The sequence below is a fragment of the Trachypithecus francoisi genome, unplaced genomic scaffold (genome assembly GCF_009764315.1).
Source record: "Trachypithecus francoisi isolate TF-2019V2 unplaced genomic scaffold, Tfra_2.0 Lachesis_group6, whole genome shotgun sequence".
Taxonomy (NCBI): Eukaryota; Metazoa; Chordata; class Mammalia; order Primates; family Cercopithecidae; genus Trachypithecus; species Trachypithecus francoisi.
The window spans coordinates 106,266,331-106,282,961 of NW_022681471.1; the positions used below are offsets into that span (position 1 = coordinate 106,266,331).

A 16,631-nucleotide genomic window follows, 5' to 3' on the forward strand; every position below is an offset into this window, starting at 1 on the left:
TATTAACGTATCATTTAGAGAAGGCCAAAATTGTATGTACTATAACTTTGTATAATTTCATAAGAATTAAAATATTTGATTAATGCCTGTAATGCCTTCTTTCTAAATTAAATCCTCAAGCTTACCTAGAGTTCAAAGTTTAGTATTTATTTAATACATCTCGTAGATGACAGATGAAGATGATAAGCAAAGGAATAATAATTTATTTTGTCTTTTCACACACATATACACACATACCCCATAATCCTAATTTATATAATAATAACAGAAAACAAAGGGCTTTTGAGAATAGTGTCATATTAATATCCATTATATTTACTTCACAGGGAGATTGGAAAGTCTACCTTGAGAGGTAATGTCTTATAGTACAGTGGACTAGATTGTTTCAAGATTTGTCATTTATTTTGGCAACTCACCCAGCCTCCCTGAAAGTCAAGTTTCTCATCTATAAACTGTTCATAATAATTACAACCTGCCTCATTAGCCTCATCAAGCTATTTAAAATATGAAAGGAGATGTGGATCCTGTCAAAGGAGCTTGAAAACTGCAGAACATTATTTTAGTGTAAAATGCTATAACAATGAATGTTGAATATAAAAGGGCTTTTTCTTAATTTTTATTTTAAGTTCAGGAGTACATATGCAGGTTTGTTATATAGGTAAACTTATGTCATGGGGGTTTGTTGTACCGATTATTTTGTTACCCAGGTATTAAGCGTAGTACACATTAGATATTTTTCTTGATCCTCTCCCTCCTCCCACCCTCCCCACTCCAGTAGGCTTCCTTGTCTGTTGTTTCTCTCTGTGTTCATGTGTCCTCATCACTTAACTCCCACTAATAAGTGAGAACGTGCAGTATTTGGTTTTCTGTTCCTGAATTAATTTGCTGAGGACAATGGCCTCCAGCTCCATCCATGATCTCTGAAGAATCTCCACACTGGTTTTTACAATGACTGAAATAACATACACTATAACCAACAGTTTATAAGCATTTCTTTTTCTCCAGAACCTCGCCAGAACCTGTTATTTTTGACTTTTTAATAATAGGCATTCTGACTGGTATGTGATTGTATCTCTTTGTGGTTTTGATTTGCATTTCTCCAATGATCAGTGATGTTGAGCTTTTTTTCATATGCTTGTTGGCGGCATGTATGTTTTCTTTTAAAAAGGGTCTGTTCATGTCCTTTGCTAAAAGATCCCTTTCAAATGTGTATTATTAACCATAAGAGAGAATACTAAGTAAGAGACTAGGTAATAAAAGTCACAAATATTTCGATATCATAATTCAGAATTGAGATCAGGGGTTATGAAATTGTTCGTATTTCCAAATTCCACTGACAGAACTCTACTGATATGTTTTTAGTCACTTCTTTCTTTTAAAGTGAACCTGTTGTGTGTTTGCCATTTGATATTAGAAAATTGAACCTGCCTGCTTTGCTGTCTTCTGAATATTATGTATCAACAACTAACAAGCTACAATTCTGTTTTTCTCTAAGTTATTGTGGATGAGGACATATATAACTGCACAATCTCATCAGGTTTGTAAGAGATGATCTTAGGCTCATCTTTTAAATTGGTTTTTATACTATTTTAAACAAATCTTTTTAGAAGAGAAGAAAAGCTACTTAGCTTACCAATACTAGGAAATATATCTTTAAAGAGTTTATCACTACAAGTAACCAAAACCAACTTAAAAATTCACATTATACAAATCATTGAGAATTTATTTAGAACAGAAATGTGTCCAGCTATAGGTCAACACAAATTTAAGCATGTAATTATCTGGGAAGTAGCGTTAACTGCATTTTTCCTAAAGATCCTTTACAGTTGTATAAATGCCCAAAAGGATATTTTGAGTCTTTGTATATTAACCAAACCAAATGTAATTCATTACTCCCAACCTCTCCAAATAGTACCTTTTGGTATTGTATCAGCAAAAAAATATAAAATACAGATATTAAAAGAGTATTAATCTCTTTAAAAATTCAAGAAAGAAAAAAGTATATGTGTGTACAGAGATGTGTATTTCATCTGCTCATAACACTGTGTACATTTCTTTATCAACTACTTTTTTTCAGTGATTTATGAGTTGAAATACAAATCAAATGAAACGAATAATGCAAAGTAAAGTAGAAAACACATTTTCTACTGCTGTCTCCTAATGCAGGTCTCTTCAGGAAAGTACTAATGGTTTTAGGGAAAGTGTATAATTATGGTTGTTTCCCTAATGATAAATTTGCAAATCACTATTTTAAAAACATTCATAAGGGTAAAAAAATGAGAGATGAAATATGTCTTTCAAAATTTCTTGGCTGGGCGCGGTGGCTCACACCTATAATCCCAGCACTTTGGGAGGCCAAGGCGGGCGGATCACGAGGTCAGGAGATCGAGACCATCCTGGCTAACACGGTGAAAACCCGTCTCTACTAAAAATACAAAAAATTAGCTGGGCGTGGTGGTGGGCACCTGTAGTCCCAGCTACTCGGGAGGCTGAGGCAGGAGAATGGCGTGAACCCAGGAGGCAGAGCTTGCAGTGAGCCGAGACCATGCCACTGCACTCCAGCCTGGGTGACAGAACAAGACTCTGTCTCAAAAAAAAAAAAAACTTCTTACATGATTGATAATGCCTATACTCTCTTACTATCTAAAGTCTAAGTGATATGTGTATTTAAAAAAAAGTGTATCAGTGAAGGATGTTTACACAGATAGCTTCAAAGCTGTGGTTTATTTTTGGAGGATTAATCTATTTCTCATGCCAGTGTGTTGCTACTGCACATGTTAAAAAGTCATCCTGTGGTGTCTGGGGTGACGAAAGATGGGAATGAGTTTTCTGAGAACTAATCAGCAATACTTTGGGAACATTTAGGTCATGGTTTCCAATTAACTCTGGAGAGTTTGAGTAATTTAGTACCAGACCTCAAGAGAGAGGGGATGAAAACCTCGTTAATTCATATGTTGGTGAACAGCAAACCAGCAAATTTGCATTACAAATGGATTTTTATTTTAAAGCAAAGACCAGATAGATCTTTTCTGCAATCGTTTGGGTATGAGAATATCCTTGTATGTATGTGTTCCCTTGTGTATAGGTATTTGTATGTTTCAATGACCCTGCATATGGCAGTAACAGAAAATTAAATTTGTGCTCTAAAATAAGACCAGGATTCAGTGACATAATCTTCCTTGCACCTTTCTTTTAGTACAATGAATATATCAGAAAGGAGTGTATTCCAATATCTATCTTTGGAGTTACAAAAACTTCTTTTCTGGAATGTAAGACTTGGGCTATACCCCCAGCTCTGCCACTTAACTAGTATACAACCTTGGAAACATCATTACAATTCTTTCAGAATCAGTCTCTCCAGCCCTAAAATGAAACCAGCAAAGGCCTGTACTGTACTAAAAGGTTTTTTTATTTTTATGAAAAAAATTTTTTTATGAAAATTACTTAGGCAAACTTTTATTGAGCATCTATCACTCTATTTTGAGATAAAGCCTTGCTGGATGATCCCTACCTCTTTTGATAGAAAGAGTAAAACATGTTAAGATATATTTATCACTTGTTTGGCAAATTGAGATAGAAGTTTATGAATGCAGACTGATACATGTTACAGTTGTGCTACGGGTAGGGACTCCAGATGGTTTATAGCCTTAATCACATTGTAACTCTAGTTAAATGTTTGCCTATCTGTAACCTCTATTAGATTTGAATATGCTAAATGCCAAAGTCCAGGTATTATTGGATTTTCTGTCACCATCACCAGGCACAGATCCTGGTACACAATAGGTATGGAATGGATGCATGGATGAATTATTGAATTAGATGTTGGTAGGCATGTGGAAATAAGAATGAGGTTTAAAATTAAAGATAATCTGTATCAAGTTTAAAGCCATTGGCAGAGAATGAAATATCCAGCTGAGTACACAAAGAAAAAGAAGGTAGGTACAAAAATGGAAAATATCTTATGAAGTGATGATAGAATAACTCTGAATATGTTTGAAAACATAAAGAGTTATGTGGATGTTAGCTTTAAAAATTATCTTCCATGCTGTACATTAGATCTGCTATTCCTCATGCTGTGGATGAAAAGCAAGCACCAGAAGTTAAATTAAAATGATGTCATATATTCCTCACTTTACAGTTTCATAACAGAGAAGAAAAGACAAACATTCTCTCATTGCCACCACCCTTCTCCAGTCATATTTCTAGGTAGATGTTGCCCAAAGACAGATAAAACCAGAATTGGTTTTGCTAGGAATGGACTACTAGTCAGGCAATGTTTACAGTTTTTGCTTAGATTCATGCTTCTCATTAGTGCACATTACTAATATAATTGCTAGAGACTAAAAGGAATCCTTTCTACAAAGTGCTGTATATCCATAGGTGACAAAATTCTAACTCCCCCTCACCAATTCAATATAAAGTTATGTTTTAAAATCAGAATGCAATTTACTAGCAAACTAGTAGGAACTGTTATGGTTACAGAAAATTTGAACTTCAGATTAACTCTGGTTCTATGAGTAGTGGTTGATATGGCAAGAATCGTTTTGATCTTACATCCAGGTGCTACTAAGATCTGTCTGACCTATATCCCACCAAAAAAAGGAACAAAATAATGGTTCTTTAATCTTTCTCCTAAAATATCATAGAAAATTATAGTGGCTAAGTTGCAAATAAACTGGGAAGGGAAGATTCAGAGTATTTTATGTGGTTACTCCATAACAATGCCAAGGCGTAGTGAAAGTGTTATTTAGCAGAAGACTGAGTTCTTTGAATGTTCCTGATTTATCACATTTTAAAAATAACCTGGGCAAAATAACCTTTCATATCAGATTGACCCTTTTTCTAAAAATATTCAATATGTTTCTGTTATACCTACACACTTACAATCCCACAATATAATGCACTGATCAAGTATTTGTCATCCATATATCTAATAGTAGAATAGTGTCTATACAATAATTAAGCTCTTTAGGCTTACCTTGGAAAGTAACGAGTATCGAGTTTAAAGCCATTGGCAGAGAATGCAATAACCAGCTGAGTATACAAAGAAAAAGAAGGTAGGTAGAAAAATGGAAAATATCTTATGAAGTGATGATAGAATAACTCTGAATATGTTTGAAAACATATAAAGAGTTATGTGGATGTTAGCTTTAAAAATTATCTTCCATGCTGTACATTAGAGCTGCCTTCCTCTTTCCTTTTCATGTATTATGTTGGGCATAAGAAATGACGATATTCAACTCAATGGAGTCTTAGAGATTTATTCAGAAATACCATGGTGTGTGTGTGTGGCAGGGGTAGGGTTCTAATGACAGGTCAGAATATACTTATCTGATTGTCTCATTGATCATCAGGTCTTAAAAAGAAAATGGATGTGCTGAAAACATGCCTTCTGTGATTCTTTACCTTCCTGCAAAATTGTCTCTGGATAAACACTTTGTTTGGCACGTATAGGGTTGCACTAAGCTTTATAGCTCCAACACTCTGCCCCTTCAGTAGATTCTTGCTTGTAACTGATGATAATGCAAACCTGCATTATCTATAGGTTTCCTTAAAGGGCAACCAAAAGTGCAGTAGCGATTCAGGCACAATTACTGCATGTGAGAATCCTCCATCTTGTTCCCTTTGGAGACCACATATATTTCTTAGGCAAGTATATTTTTAAAATTCTTGTTCAGCGTGAAAATTCAGGAGGTCAGGTTCTCCCAGAAAGCAGATTCTGAGAAAGTGATTAGCATGTAGGAATTTTACTGGAGAGTGCTCTCAGGATTAACACCTGTGAGGGGAGGAAAGGCGAGGGAGCAAGACTGGGCAGGAGAACCTGGGTTACCATACAGTCACGACTACAACACAATCAACCCTCCGCCTCTCCTTCCTAGCCTTCCTCAGGAGGATCTCTGAAGTCTGAAGGTAGGATAGTCCTTCAGAATTGTCCTGAGTTGCAGCAAGGGACCCAGGATTTCATACCCCACAACTCTCCCATCAACCAATACGTGCAGCCCGTCTCGGGGACATAGTGGGTAACTTTGGGCTAGGCACCTCTCTTTAGCTGAGGCCAACTTTCAGATAGGGATAACAGCTGAGGACTATCAGCCAGTAGCACTACCAGCAGCTGGGATCAGAAGTATTTCAGTCCTGAAAAGGGATCTGGGCAGCCCAGCATAGCATCTACTACACCAGTCGTTCTCAAATTTGGTCTCTGGCAACTGTGATTCTCCAGCTTTAGCATATATTGGAAGGCTGGTTAAAACACAGCTTGCTGGATTTTACCCAGAGTCTCTGATTCAGCGGGGCTAGGCTGAGAGGCCTGGGAATTTGCATTTCTAATAACTTCTCAGACGATGCTGGTGCTGCTGGTCCATGGACTATGAGAACCCTGTTTCAGGCTGCCCTTATTTACACACTGAGAACGGTACACAGTGCTCTTATGAATAGAATGAAAACCTTCTGAAATCACATTATTCCTTACTCCATCAAATTCTCAGCTATTTTTGTGCACCATAAAGCTGGAATAGCTGATTATAAAACTTTGTTATGTAAAAAAGTACTTAACCAATACAGTAGATTTTGTTTGCAAAGCATTATTACAGTTTCTAATATCTGGTCATTGTTACTTTTAAAATTCAGCCAAATTTTCTCCAGGGCCTGTGGTTTGATAACTTGGAAAAAGGAATTTAAAAAAATCTAATTCAAGAACTTTGGTTTTTTTTCTAAACATATCTTTTTTTCTTTATGATTCTTATTTTACATTTATTTATCATATAAGCCATTTAAACCCATATGGTTCAGGAAAATTTAAAACTATATGATACATTTAGAGCATGTTGGATGCACAGATATGGAAATTAAGTATTCTTGACTCATTCTAGACTAGACCTGGCACAATTAAAATTTAGGAATTCAATGTACACACACACAGATTCCGAGAGAAATGTTGAAGCCGTAAAACCCCCGCACAAGCAGGAAACAATAGTCTTACCTATTATTAAAGAGGCATGTAAAGGAGCTCATTTGAGGAGATTTTCTGCTGTTATTGCCATTGAATTTTTAACGTATTTTCCAAATTAGAAAATATTCAGCCTGATGTTGTCAATATTTCAAACCACAAGGGTATCATTTAGGAAAATGGTTCCTTACTGTCCTGAAAGAGTTACTGTTCTTCCCTAAGGACTTAATTTACAAAGCAGCAAACTTGCTGGTAGGATTTGGCTGAAAATCGCATTGTCTCGGTAGAACCCTTTCATCTGATTTATGTGCATTGCATTTTGCAAATAACTCTTGGAAAGTTATTTACTAGTTACTTCCTCGGGAAGCAGAGGGTAAGCGGCATTTCTAGTTTAAGGATAGAGGAGCTAAGATGTAGCAAGTACAACTCATCATGAAGCTGATGCTGATAAAATGCACAATATTACATTCTCTAAGTTTCACTCTGCCACAGGAGATTTCATATTTTTAAATTTTTGTTTGAAACGGGACTACATTAGAAAATATGTCAAATGTCTAACCCTGCATTTATATTCTGGAATGCGACAGCTTATTTCTGTTCCAAATTTTGCACTGGAGATGGAGTAAGTCTTAAAGCAAACTGCATGAAACTGCCACTTATGTAGGTCAAACCCAGTCAATTGTCAGCAGTTACACATGGTTCAGACTGTAAGGTGCATGCCAATTGTAACATTGAGATTCTTGGAGTTGTTGCAATAGTTCTGAATTTTTCAGCCGTAATAAATAAAAAGATAAATGACTATTTTGATATTTCTCTTTGCGTTGATAGTTTGCCTGAAAACTAGATAAACAGGGAGCCGGCAGTCCACGTTAGCCCTTGAACTACACGAGGTTTAATTTATTTGCCCAACCAGCAGCCTACACTACCTTTCAGCTGTGCAGTATTAAAGTTTATTTAGGAGTTGATAAATAGCTTAGTGCAATGCTTACTTTTTTCCAGTAGCTGCATCCTCATAAACCTATTCTACCCTCCACCAGTTAATGCAGACAGAAGATTTTTATCCAGTATGAGCACTGAAACTCCACTGTGGAAGACTGTGTGCTCAGCAAAAACCTCACCCATGATGAATAAACAGCTCTTCCGGGGGCTTTGCCGCCGCTGGCTCGGCAGGAGTTGTTTATTGCCTGGTTTGCACATCCCATGATAAAGTTGCTGCTGAAATAAATTGCAGTTTTGCATAATTATTGACAATCGCATCTTAACAAGCAATGTGTATCATAGTCAAGTGTTCAATTTTTTAAAATCCATTTTTAGCTTATGTTTAATCCCAGAAAGTGTTTGTGTAGTAATAGAAGGCAAATAAGACATTTAAATAGAGTACTAATTTCCTCACTGCAGACCAAGTTTACCTGAATCTTTTTCCATGGGACTGTTAATGCCTAAGGCAATATTCCTTTCTAAGCTATTATTATATAGATATTTGCTGAGGGCATATGTGTATGTATCCACAATACATGCGTTAAATATATATATATGTATGATAAAAAATATGAATACATTTTTAGTTTTTGTCATGAAAGAGTTTGTTTCATCCTTTTAAAATATTACAGGAATGGGGAAATGGGATATGGGTAGAAGGAACTAACGTTTTGGAGTAACTGTAATGTATAACTGTATAACGTGTGGGGCACTCAACTTCACAGGAATTTTCTATTTTAATTCTCATCATAGCAATAGATATTGCAGATGAGAAACTGAGAATCAGAGAGGTAATATCAGTTACATGCCATATCACGTAATTGGTAAGGAATATTGGGAATTGAACTCAGATCTGCCTAATTTTAAGGCTCTACTCCTTTTTGTTACACATAACATTTTTATTTTGGAAAATGCTCTCAGTTGTATGATCAAGTAATTAATATAAAAATAACACAATAGGTATAACTAGAGTCATGCAAAATGATAGTTTGCACAAAATGATAGTTTCTATGAAATGTTATTTCTCTACTTGTTAGTCTTTCTTCCTTTGCCCTCCAATCCACTTCTTTTTGTCTTTTCCTCTAGTCTTTTCCTTTTGACTCTAGTTTGTATTTTCTTGACTTTTCTCCTTGCATATCAAATGCTTGTTTTCTGCCTCAGACCAGCATCAAAGACAAGCATGGTACAGGGATTTTAGGGTTTTAACTACAAAGGTTAGTCTCAAATTTGGCAGTATATTAAAAATAAGCTTTCAAAACTGACCAACAAAAACTACAAAATTGAAAAAAGATACTTTGAACTTTCAAATGAACTTGCAAATGTTCAAATATATATATATATCTATTTCACATATATATATATATAAAACCTCCTCTGTGGAGAGGGGTTTATAGAAATCTGTAATTGTCATTATTGCATGCCTTCCCCCATACAAATGCCTTTAGGTTAAATAAAAATGAAAGTAAATAGACAGCACAATATTATAGCTGTTGCTTAAAGGAAGAGCTGTAGCAACAGCTCACCCCATTGTTGGTATATTACAATTTAGTTCCTCCATCTTTCTCTTTTTATGGAGTTCACTAGGTGTACCATTCTGATATTTAATAATTGCATCTGAACATTTGTTCCTTTGCAGGGTGAGTGAGCAAGAGGCTGCTTTGGAAGAAACTCATAGATTACTGCAACAGTTCCCCCTGGACCTGGAAAAGTTTCTTGCCTGGCTTACAGAAGCTGAAACAACTGCCAATGTCCTACAGGATGCTACCCGTAAGGAAAGGCTCCTAGAAGACTCCAAGGGAGTAAAAGAGCTGATGAAACAATGGCAAGTAAGTCAAGCATTTCTGCTTTAGCGCTCTTGTGGATCCAATTGAACAATTCTCAGCATTTGTACTTGTAACTGACAAGCCAGGGACAAAACAAAATAGTTGCTTTTATACAGCCTGATATATTTCGGCATTTGGACAAGGAGGAGAGAGGCAGAGAGAGAAGGAAACATTATTTATAATTCCTTAACACCCTCATCTTAGAAAAAGTACATGCTCTGATCAGGAAAACAGGAAAACATTTGCATATAAAACCAGAGCTTCGGTCAAGGAGAAACTTTGCTCAGAGAAATAACTTAGGGATTGGTTTATAAATTTTAAAGTTGACATTTTTGAGTGTTTATTTAATATTTTACAGGGAAGCATCTGTATGAATTGTCTGTTTTATTTAGCGTTGCTAACTGAATCAGTTTCCCTTCATTACTTTCAAATATGTTTTGAAATGTTAATCTGGCATTTTGTAGCTTTCTTCCTAACATGATCTGTGAAAATAAGAATGAGATGGCTAAATTTGTCATAGTTAATGATCAAACAATTTTCAGACAATTGTTTTTCCTAGAAACAAAAATTATTTCCATAAAGTTCCATATGCATAAACAGTGAAAACAGAGGTTTGGGGTAGTTTTGTTTAAATGGAGTCTTGGTGAGAATCATATTCTGTAGTACAAGGAAGCTCTTAAAGTTTATTCTCAATACCTGGTATAATTTTCCTGAACTATTATGGAGTTTTATTATGTATAGTTGTTTTTCTGACTTGATATAATAACTGTACTAGTCTTTCAATACAATTTGGATATAAATCATTATAATAAAATGATTTTTTCGATTAACTTTATTTTTTGATATTTTTAAACTATTATAAAAAACATGATAGTATATTCTAGTTTGAAAAAATAATTCCAGAATCAAGTCACAATAAGCAGAAGTTCTTCTCCTCTCTTCCTCCTATTATTCTCCTTCTCCTGTTTTTCTTTTTTGATGTGATAGTTGATCTACTTTGCTGCTCTGGTGCATAGGAGTAGGTAACAGTGGCAATTTATGGCTCCTGAATTTATCGTTCTTGCTTCATCATCCTGCTTTGACCCCACTTTCTTCTCCAAAATGCATGTTGAGTTAGTTTGATCATTTGGAGGTAATATGTTTGGAAAAATATCCGACTTTATAGATATCTCCCATGGCTTGTGATAGAATATAAGGGCAATGCAAATATAGAGTTTTTTGCTCACTCTTAGATGTATGGTTAGACAATGTACTACTGTAATATATTTGGCTTAGGCTATTTCATAAATAAAATTTTATTGTATAATATTGCAAATGCTGATAAAGTCATTCCAGAATTTTAATAGATACATGGGTTTCCTGGCCAGATGCAGTGGCTGATGCCTGTAATTCCAGCACTTTGGGAGGCTGAGGCGGGTGGATCACCTGAGGTCAGGAGTTCGAGACCAGCCTGGCTAACATGGCGAAACCCTGTCTCTACTAAAAATACAAAAATTAGCCAGGTGTGGTGGCCTGCACCTGTAATCCCAGCTACTTGGGAGGCTGAGGTGGGAGAATTGCTTGAACCCGGGAGGCAGAGGTTGCAGTGAGCTGAGATGGTGCCATCTCAAAAACTAAAACAAAACAAAACAAAACAAAACAACATGGGTTTACATTTTACTCGTCAGCTATGATAGGTAAAGAATAAACTTTGGTTAAATCTATTTTTAGCAGATTACTTTGAAAAAGAATAGCCCAATGACTAAAAAATTATTTGATGTCCAGGACTTAATAAATCATCTCTTTAAGTAGTGAATAATTCTAGTTGAGGGCAAAAACACATCTATTTTCTACTATACAATTTGTATTTATATCTGCTGTATACATAATGAAAATTTATCTGTATTTCTAATCTTGAGAAACTGCAAGCTTATGATCATTAAAGGGAAGATTCACCATGTGTCCTAACTATATTTACTATGGATGCATGGAAAATAAATATTTTATGTTTAGATTTCTGAACCCTCTTTCAAAAGCAGTTGGAAATCATGCTGAGAAAATGTCTTAGCTTATCCCATGTTACTCAAGAAAATGTATTTATTCGTTTTTGTCCAGTGGCTTAACCAAACCAAAGTTTATTTGTTGCTCACATAAAGTCCAATGTCGATCAGGCTACTCTTTTCCGTCTTTGAGCTAGGGCACATATTACACGCAACTTTCAGTGTACCTGAGGTAGAAAAAGAGAGAGTTTGGGAATAAGGCAGGGCTTTTTACTGCCTCAATCCCAAAGTGATAAACTATATTTATTCTCAAAATCCAGATAAAACTCCCATAGAGCTCCTGAAAACCTCAACATTTGCTTCTTAACTATAGTAAGGTTAACTAAGTTTCCAAAATTATTTTAAAACAGAGACAGTTTCCCTCTTCCCTGGCAGCTAATGTTGTGTTTTCTATAAATCCCACTTGCCTGAGGTTTAAACTACATTTTATGGAATGAAATGACATTTATAGCCAACTCTGATTTTTAGTTAGATGGTTGGATAACGATCTTTTGATGAAAGACTTGGAGATGTCATGGTAAAAACGGTAAACTACTGAAACTATGATTATTGTTAATGGCACATTTCAGCTGATTGAATTGAGTCAAGAAACTGGTGTTGAAGAGCAACAAATGGAAATGACAAGCTTGAAAGTAAATAAAACAGCATACCTTAAGAGATTACATGCAATTTCAGTATTTCAGCCAAATGGAAGTGTTTGCTTCTTTTCCCTCTATGAATTTTTATTTTGAACAAAAGGAATTTTCTGTAATATGTGTGTAGGAGAAAAGTGAAATGGCATGTTTTTCACTTCATTTGAAGAAGCTGGTAGCATTGTATTCATAGACTCATGCTATATAGCAATCATAGTTCTCATATATTAAAAAAAGGAAATTTGAAATGCCTAGCCAAAGCAACAGCTCTGCCAATAGATTTTGATATATCTGTCTACCCCAAAAGTAGTGATGATTTACTTCATACAAATGCTAGTGAATGAAGAGAGAGGGTGAAAACCTTCACAAAATGTGTTTTTCTCTGTCAATCCATTTTTCTATATAGGGAGACTCCAGCTCTTGTTAGACTACCTATCACTTTTGTCTATCAGCCACTTCCTAAGATATTTATTCTCTCAGCAATAATCATAATTCATACATTATTTAACATATGTGTAATATAAAGCATATACATTCTGAATGGAATTAACATGATTAACTCTTCTTTGAAAGACATTAGAACTTCCTCCCGTATTATAAAAAGGTATAACTCACTTCTTTACTAAAATCAAGAACATTACAGTCGTCCTTGTACTTCAGGATAAGGGGATGTTTCTTATAAATATTGTTATTTCTGATAGGCTAACTGGATTTTTAAGCAATGTATTTTTATAGAACGCCATATAAGGCTTTTAGAGGTGAAAGTTTCAGAATGTTTAAATTGCAGATTTATCCTTTATATAAAAAAAACCATATTCATAATTGAATCAGATTATTCCTCTGTCCACAACATTTTCTGCTTTGGGCCTAAGAGAGTTGACAAAGTTGTTCATGGTTCAAAGTACTACCATAAAACCCTGGGTAACTAACTGAAAATGGAAAGACTCCGTGTCTTTCTGAATATTTCACAAGAGTTTCACAAATATTAAGTGGTTCTGTAAGTACCCCTGAGAGATCATTGTAATATTAGTTTGTAAAGACGATGTGGGGATGTGGGGATGTGGTGACCTTTATGATGGTCATAAAGGTGGTGTAATTAATATATTTTTCTCAGCAAGACAAACTAAGGAGCAATAAGTATATGAGATTCCTTCATCTGTGATCTGGGTCATGTCTCAGGCCATATCTTTCAAATCACTCCCTTCCCTAATCTCATGTTTTACCTATGTCTCCTCTCAATCCCCTCATTATAAAAATTTTCTCCTGAAAAATAAAACATTTCCAGAGAGACAGGTTTGATAAACTTTGAATTGTACATCTGAGTACACCTATGAATTAAGGTATCTTTGATTTCTAATATGTTATTAAAATTGGGCACAGTGGCTCAGGCTTGCAATCCCAGCACTTTGGGAGGCAGAGGCAGGCGGATCACGAGGTCAGGAGACCGAGACCATCCTGGCCACATGGTTAAACCCCATCTCTACTAAAAATACAAAAGTTAGGTGGGCGTGGTGGAGCGCACCTGTAGTCCCAGCTACTCAGGAGGCTGAGGCAGGAGAATTGCTTGAACCCAGGAGGCGGAGGTTGCAGTGAGCTGAGATGGTGCCCCGCACTCCAGCCTGGTGAAAGAGGGAGGAGACTCTGTCTCAAAAAAAAAAACATTTAAAAAATAAATAAAACAAAATTGGAGAAGTTTCTCACCAAAATTTTGGCCCACTGATAATTCCGAAGAAAGAAGAAAGAATGCAATCTTAGTAGCACAATTAGTACCTTGAATAAATTGGAGTATCATATTTCTTGGACGATCTGAGAATGCAGAGGCAATTTAAGGGCCCCTAATTCTAAGAAGAAGAAACCTTTAGTGTACTCCTTCCTGTTGCTTTAGTTTGAATTGAGTTTTATATGTATTTTTAATCTTTCCATTTTGATTGTTGTCTAAAGAGTGTGAAGGTGAATTTTGATATTTTAATTTGCTGGTGATGAATGCCTTCTGCTCTGGATATTTAAAAATATATACATATATGTGTGTGGGTGTGTGTGTGTATATATATATATATATATATATATATATATTTTTCTGAGAACTTTTATTAATTCAGCGTATCTCTGCTAAACACCTGCCATGTGTCATGGTGTTAGGTCTGGTGATACAAACACGTTCAGAGAGATGATTTTCTTTCTTTTTTGGGGGGTGGGTAAGAGAAAGAAGGCTTATACAACAGAAATTTATCTCTCTTAGTTCTGGAGGCTGGGATTCCAAGATCAGGGCCCGGTGATGGCCCCTCTTCCTGGTTTGTAGATGGCTGCCTTCTCTCTGTGTCCTAACATGGCAAAGAGAGAGAGAGAGCTCTGATGACACTTCCTCTTGTTATAAGGGAACTAATTCCATCATAAGGGCCCCAAGAAAGGTGCTTTTCAAAAACAGTTCAGTAAAAGTACTGGGTTGTATAATCAATTTAATGAGTATCAATCCATATTTTTAAGATAGAAATGAATGAAATTAATAAAATAGAATAGAAATAAGGAGTCCATCACTTTTAAGTAAGTTTCAATGTTGTTCGCAAAGCTTTGGTTCAATGGTTTGTGTGTGTGTGTTTGTGTCTCTGTGTGTGTGTGTGTGTGTGTGTGTGTGTGTGTCTGTGTGGACATACTGGATCACTATGTAACATATATTCAAAAGCCTCTGTATTTTAACATTATTTCTGCCTTTGGGAGGTTCACATTCCAGAGGTGAAGATATACATCCTAAGACAAAATTATAATAGCTTAATGAAAATTACAGTAGAAAGCTGAACAGGGTCTAGCAAAAACAGAAGACTAGGCTAAGTCTCCAAAGAGGCCAGGAAACTCACCTAGAACAGTGGATTTTAACCTTGCTTATGCACTGGTGGAGATTTTTAAAATCTCTCTACTCACAATAGATAGCATTGAATTGAGCATAGCATGTCCTACCAATGAATCTATTGTCCAGTGAGAACCTCTGTTTAGAGAAAGTCACCTTAGAAGAATTGTTAGGAGTTATTTAGGTTCATGGGATTGAAAAGAGCATTTGCGATAGAGGAAACACCATATCCAAAGGCTTTGTCAGTGTGGTAGTGTGAGAATCTGAAGGAACTTGGCTGGGGTATGGTTGCTACAAGAAATGAAATTAGAAAGATCAGCTGGGGCTAAATTGTGTGGAAAGAAGCATGATGTAGCAGCTAGAGTATGTACCTTGTAAGCAGGAAGACCCCTTATTTAGCACTTATTAGCTTATCGTCTAACCTCTGAGTCCCAATTATACTCTTCTATACAATGAGAACATCACAGGATTTTGTCAGGATTAAATGATAAGATACATGTAAAATGCATACCAGAGAGACAGACTATTGGACTCGAAGGGCTCAGTAAGTGTAAACTGGCTCTCTCTGCCCCTTGCCACCTATTTTTAAGACTCTGGACTTTATCACTTTAAGTCATAGCCTAGTTCTAAGCAAGTAAATGGACTAATCAAACTTATGTTTTTGAAAGATCATTCTGGCAGTGGTTAGGAGAATGAATTAGAAAGGTATGAGACCCGTGCAGGGACAACAGTTAAGAAGTTATTTCTGTAACAAGCCAAGCAAGAACTGATAATCAAAGTGGTGAGGTTGAACAAACAAAACAGATATGTGAGCTACAGTGAAACCGCGTCTCTACTAAAAAATACAAAAAACTAGCCGGGCGTGGTGGCGGGCGCCTATAGTCCCAGCTACTCGGGAGGCTGAGGCAGGAGAATGGCATAAACCCAGGAGGCGGAGCTTGCAGTGAGCTGAGATCCGGCCACTGCACTCCAGCCTGGGCGACAGAGCGAGACTCCGTCTCAAAAAAAAAAAAAAAAAAAAAATCAACCCTGTCATATATTCTGTGGGAGGTGGAGGTAAGCAGAAAATGTGAGGTAAAATGAGAAATCAGTGCCTACTTACCACTTGGCATGATTGACTGAAGGGAGTATCTTCGCTCAATCATGAGTTGCAGAATTCAAGATGGCAAACCGTTGTGAGGAGCGAAGTCAAGAATGTGTTTGATTTTGAGGTAACTGTAAGTGAAAAATCAGAGATGAAAACATTACCTCTCTTGAAGCAGTTGTGAATGTAAATCTAAGGTTTGGAAAAAGATCTGGGTTAAAGATTGAAATTGAAGGACATCAACATGGAAGCCATATAATAAATTATATTACACACAATTTTTGGCG

General features: G+C 36.0%; 1 protein-coding gene across 1 annotated transcript in view; it reads left to right on the plus strand.

The window, feature by feature from the left end:
- DMD (dystrophin) overlaps positions 1–16,631 on the plus strand; it is a 2,224,438-nt gene that overhangs the window by 1,693,274 nt on the left and 514,533 nt on the right. Inside the window, 1 exon segment of the mRNA XM_033201414.1 lies at positions 9,561–9,750. Coding sequence (XP_033057305.1) covers positions 9,561–9,750 — 190 coding nt within the window.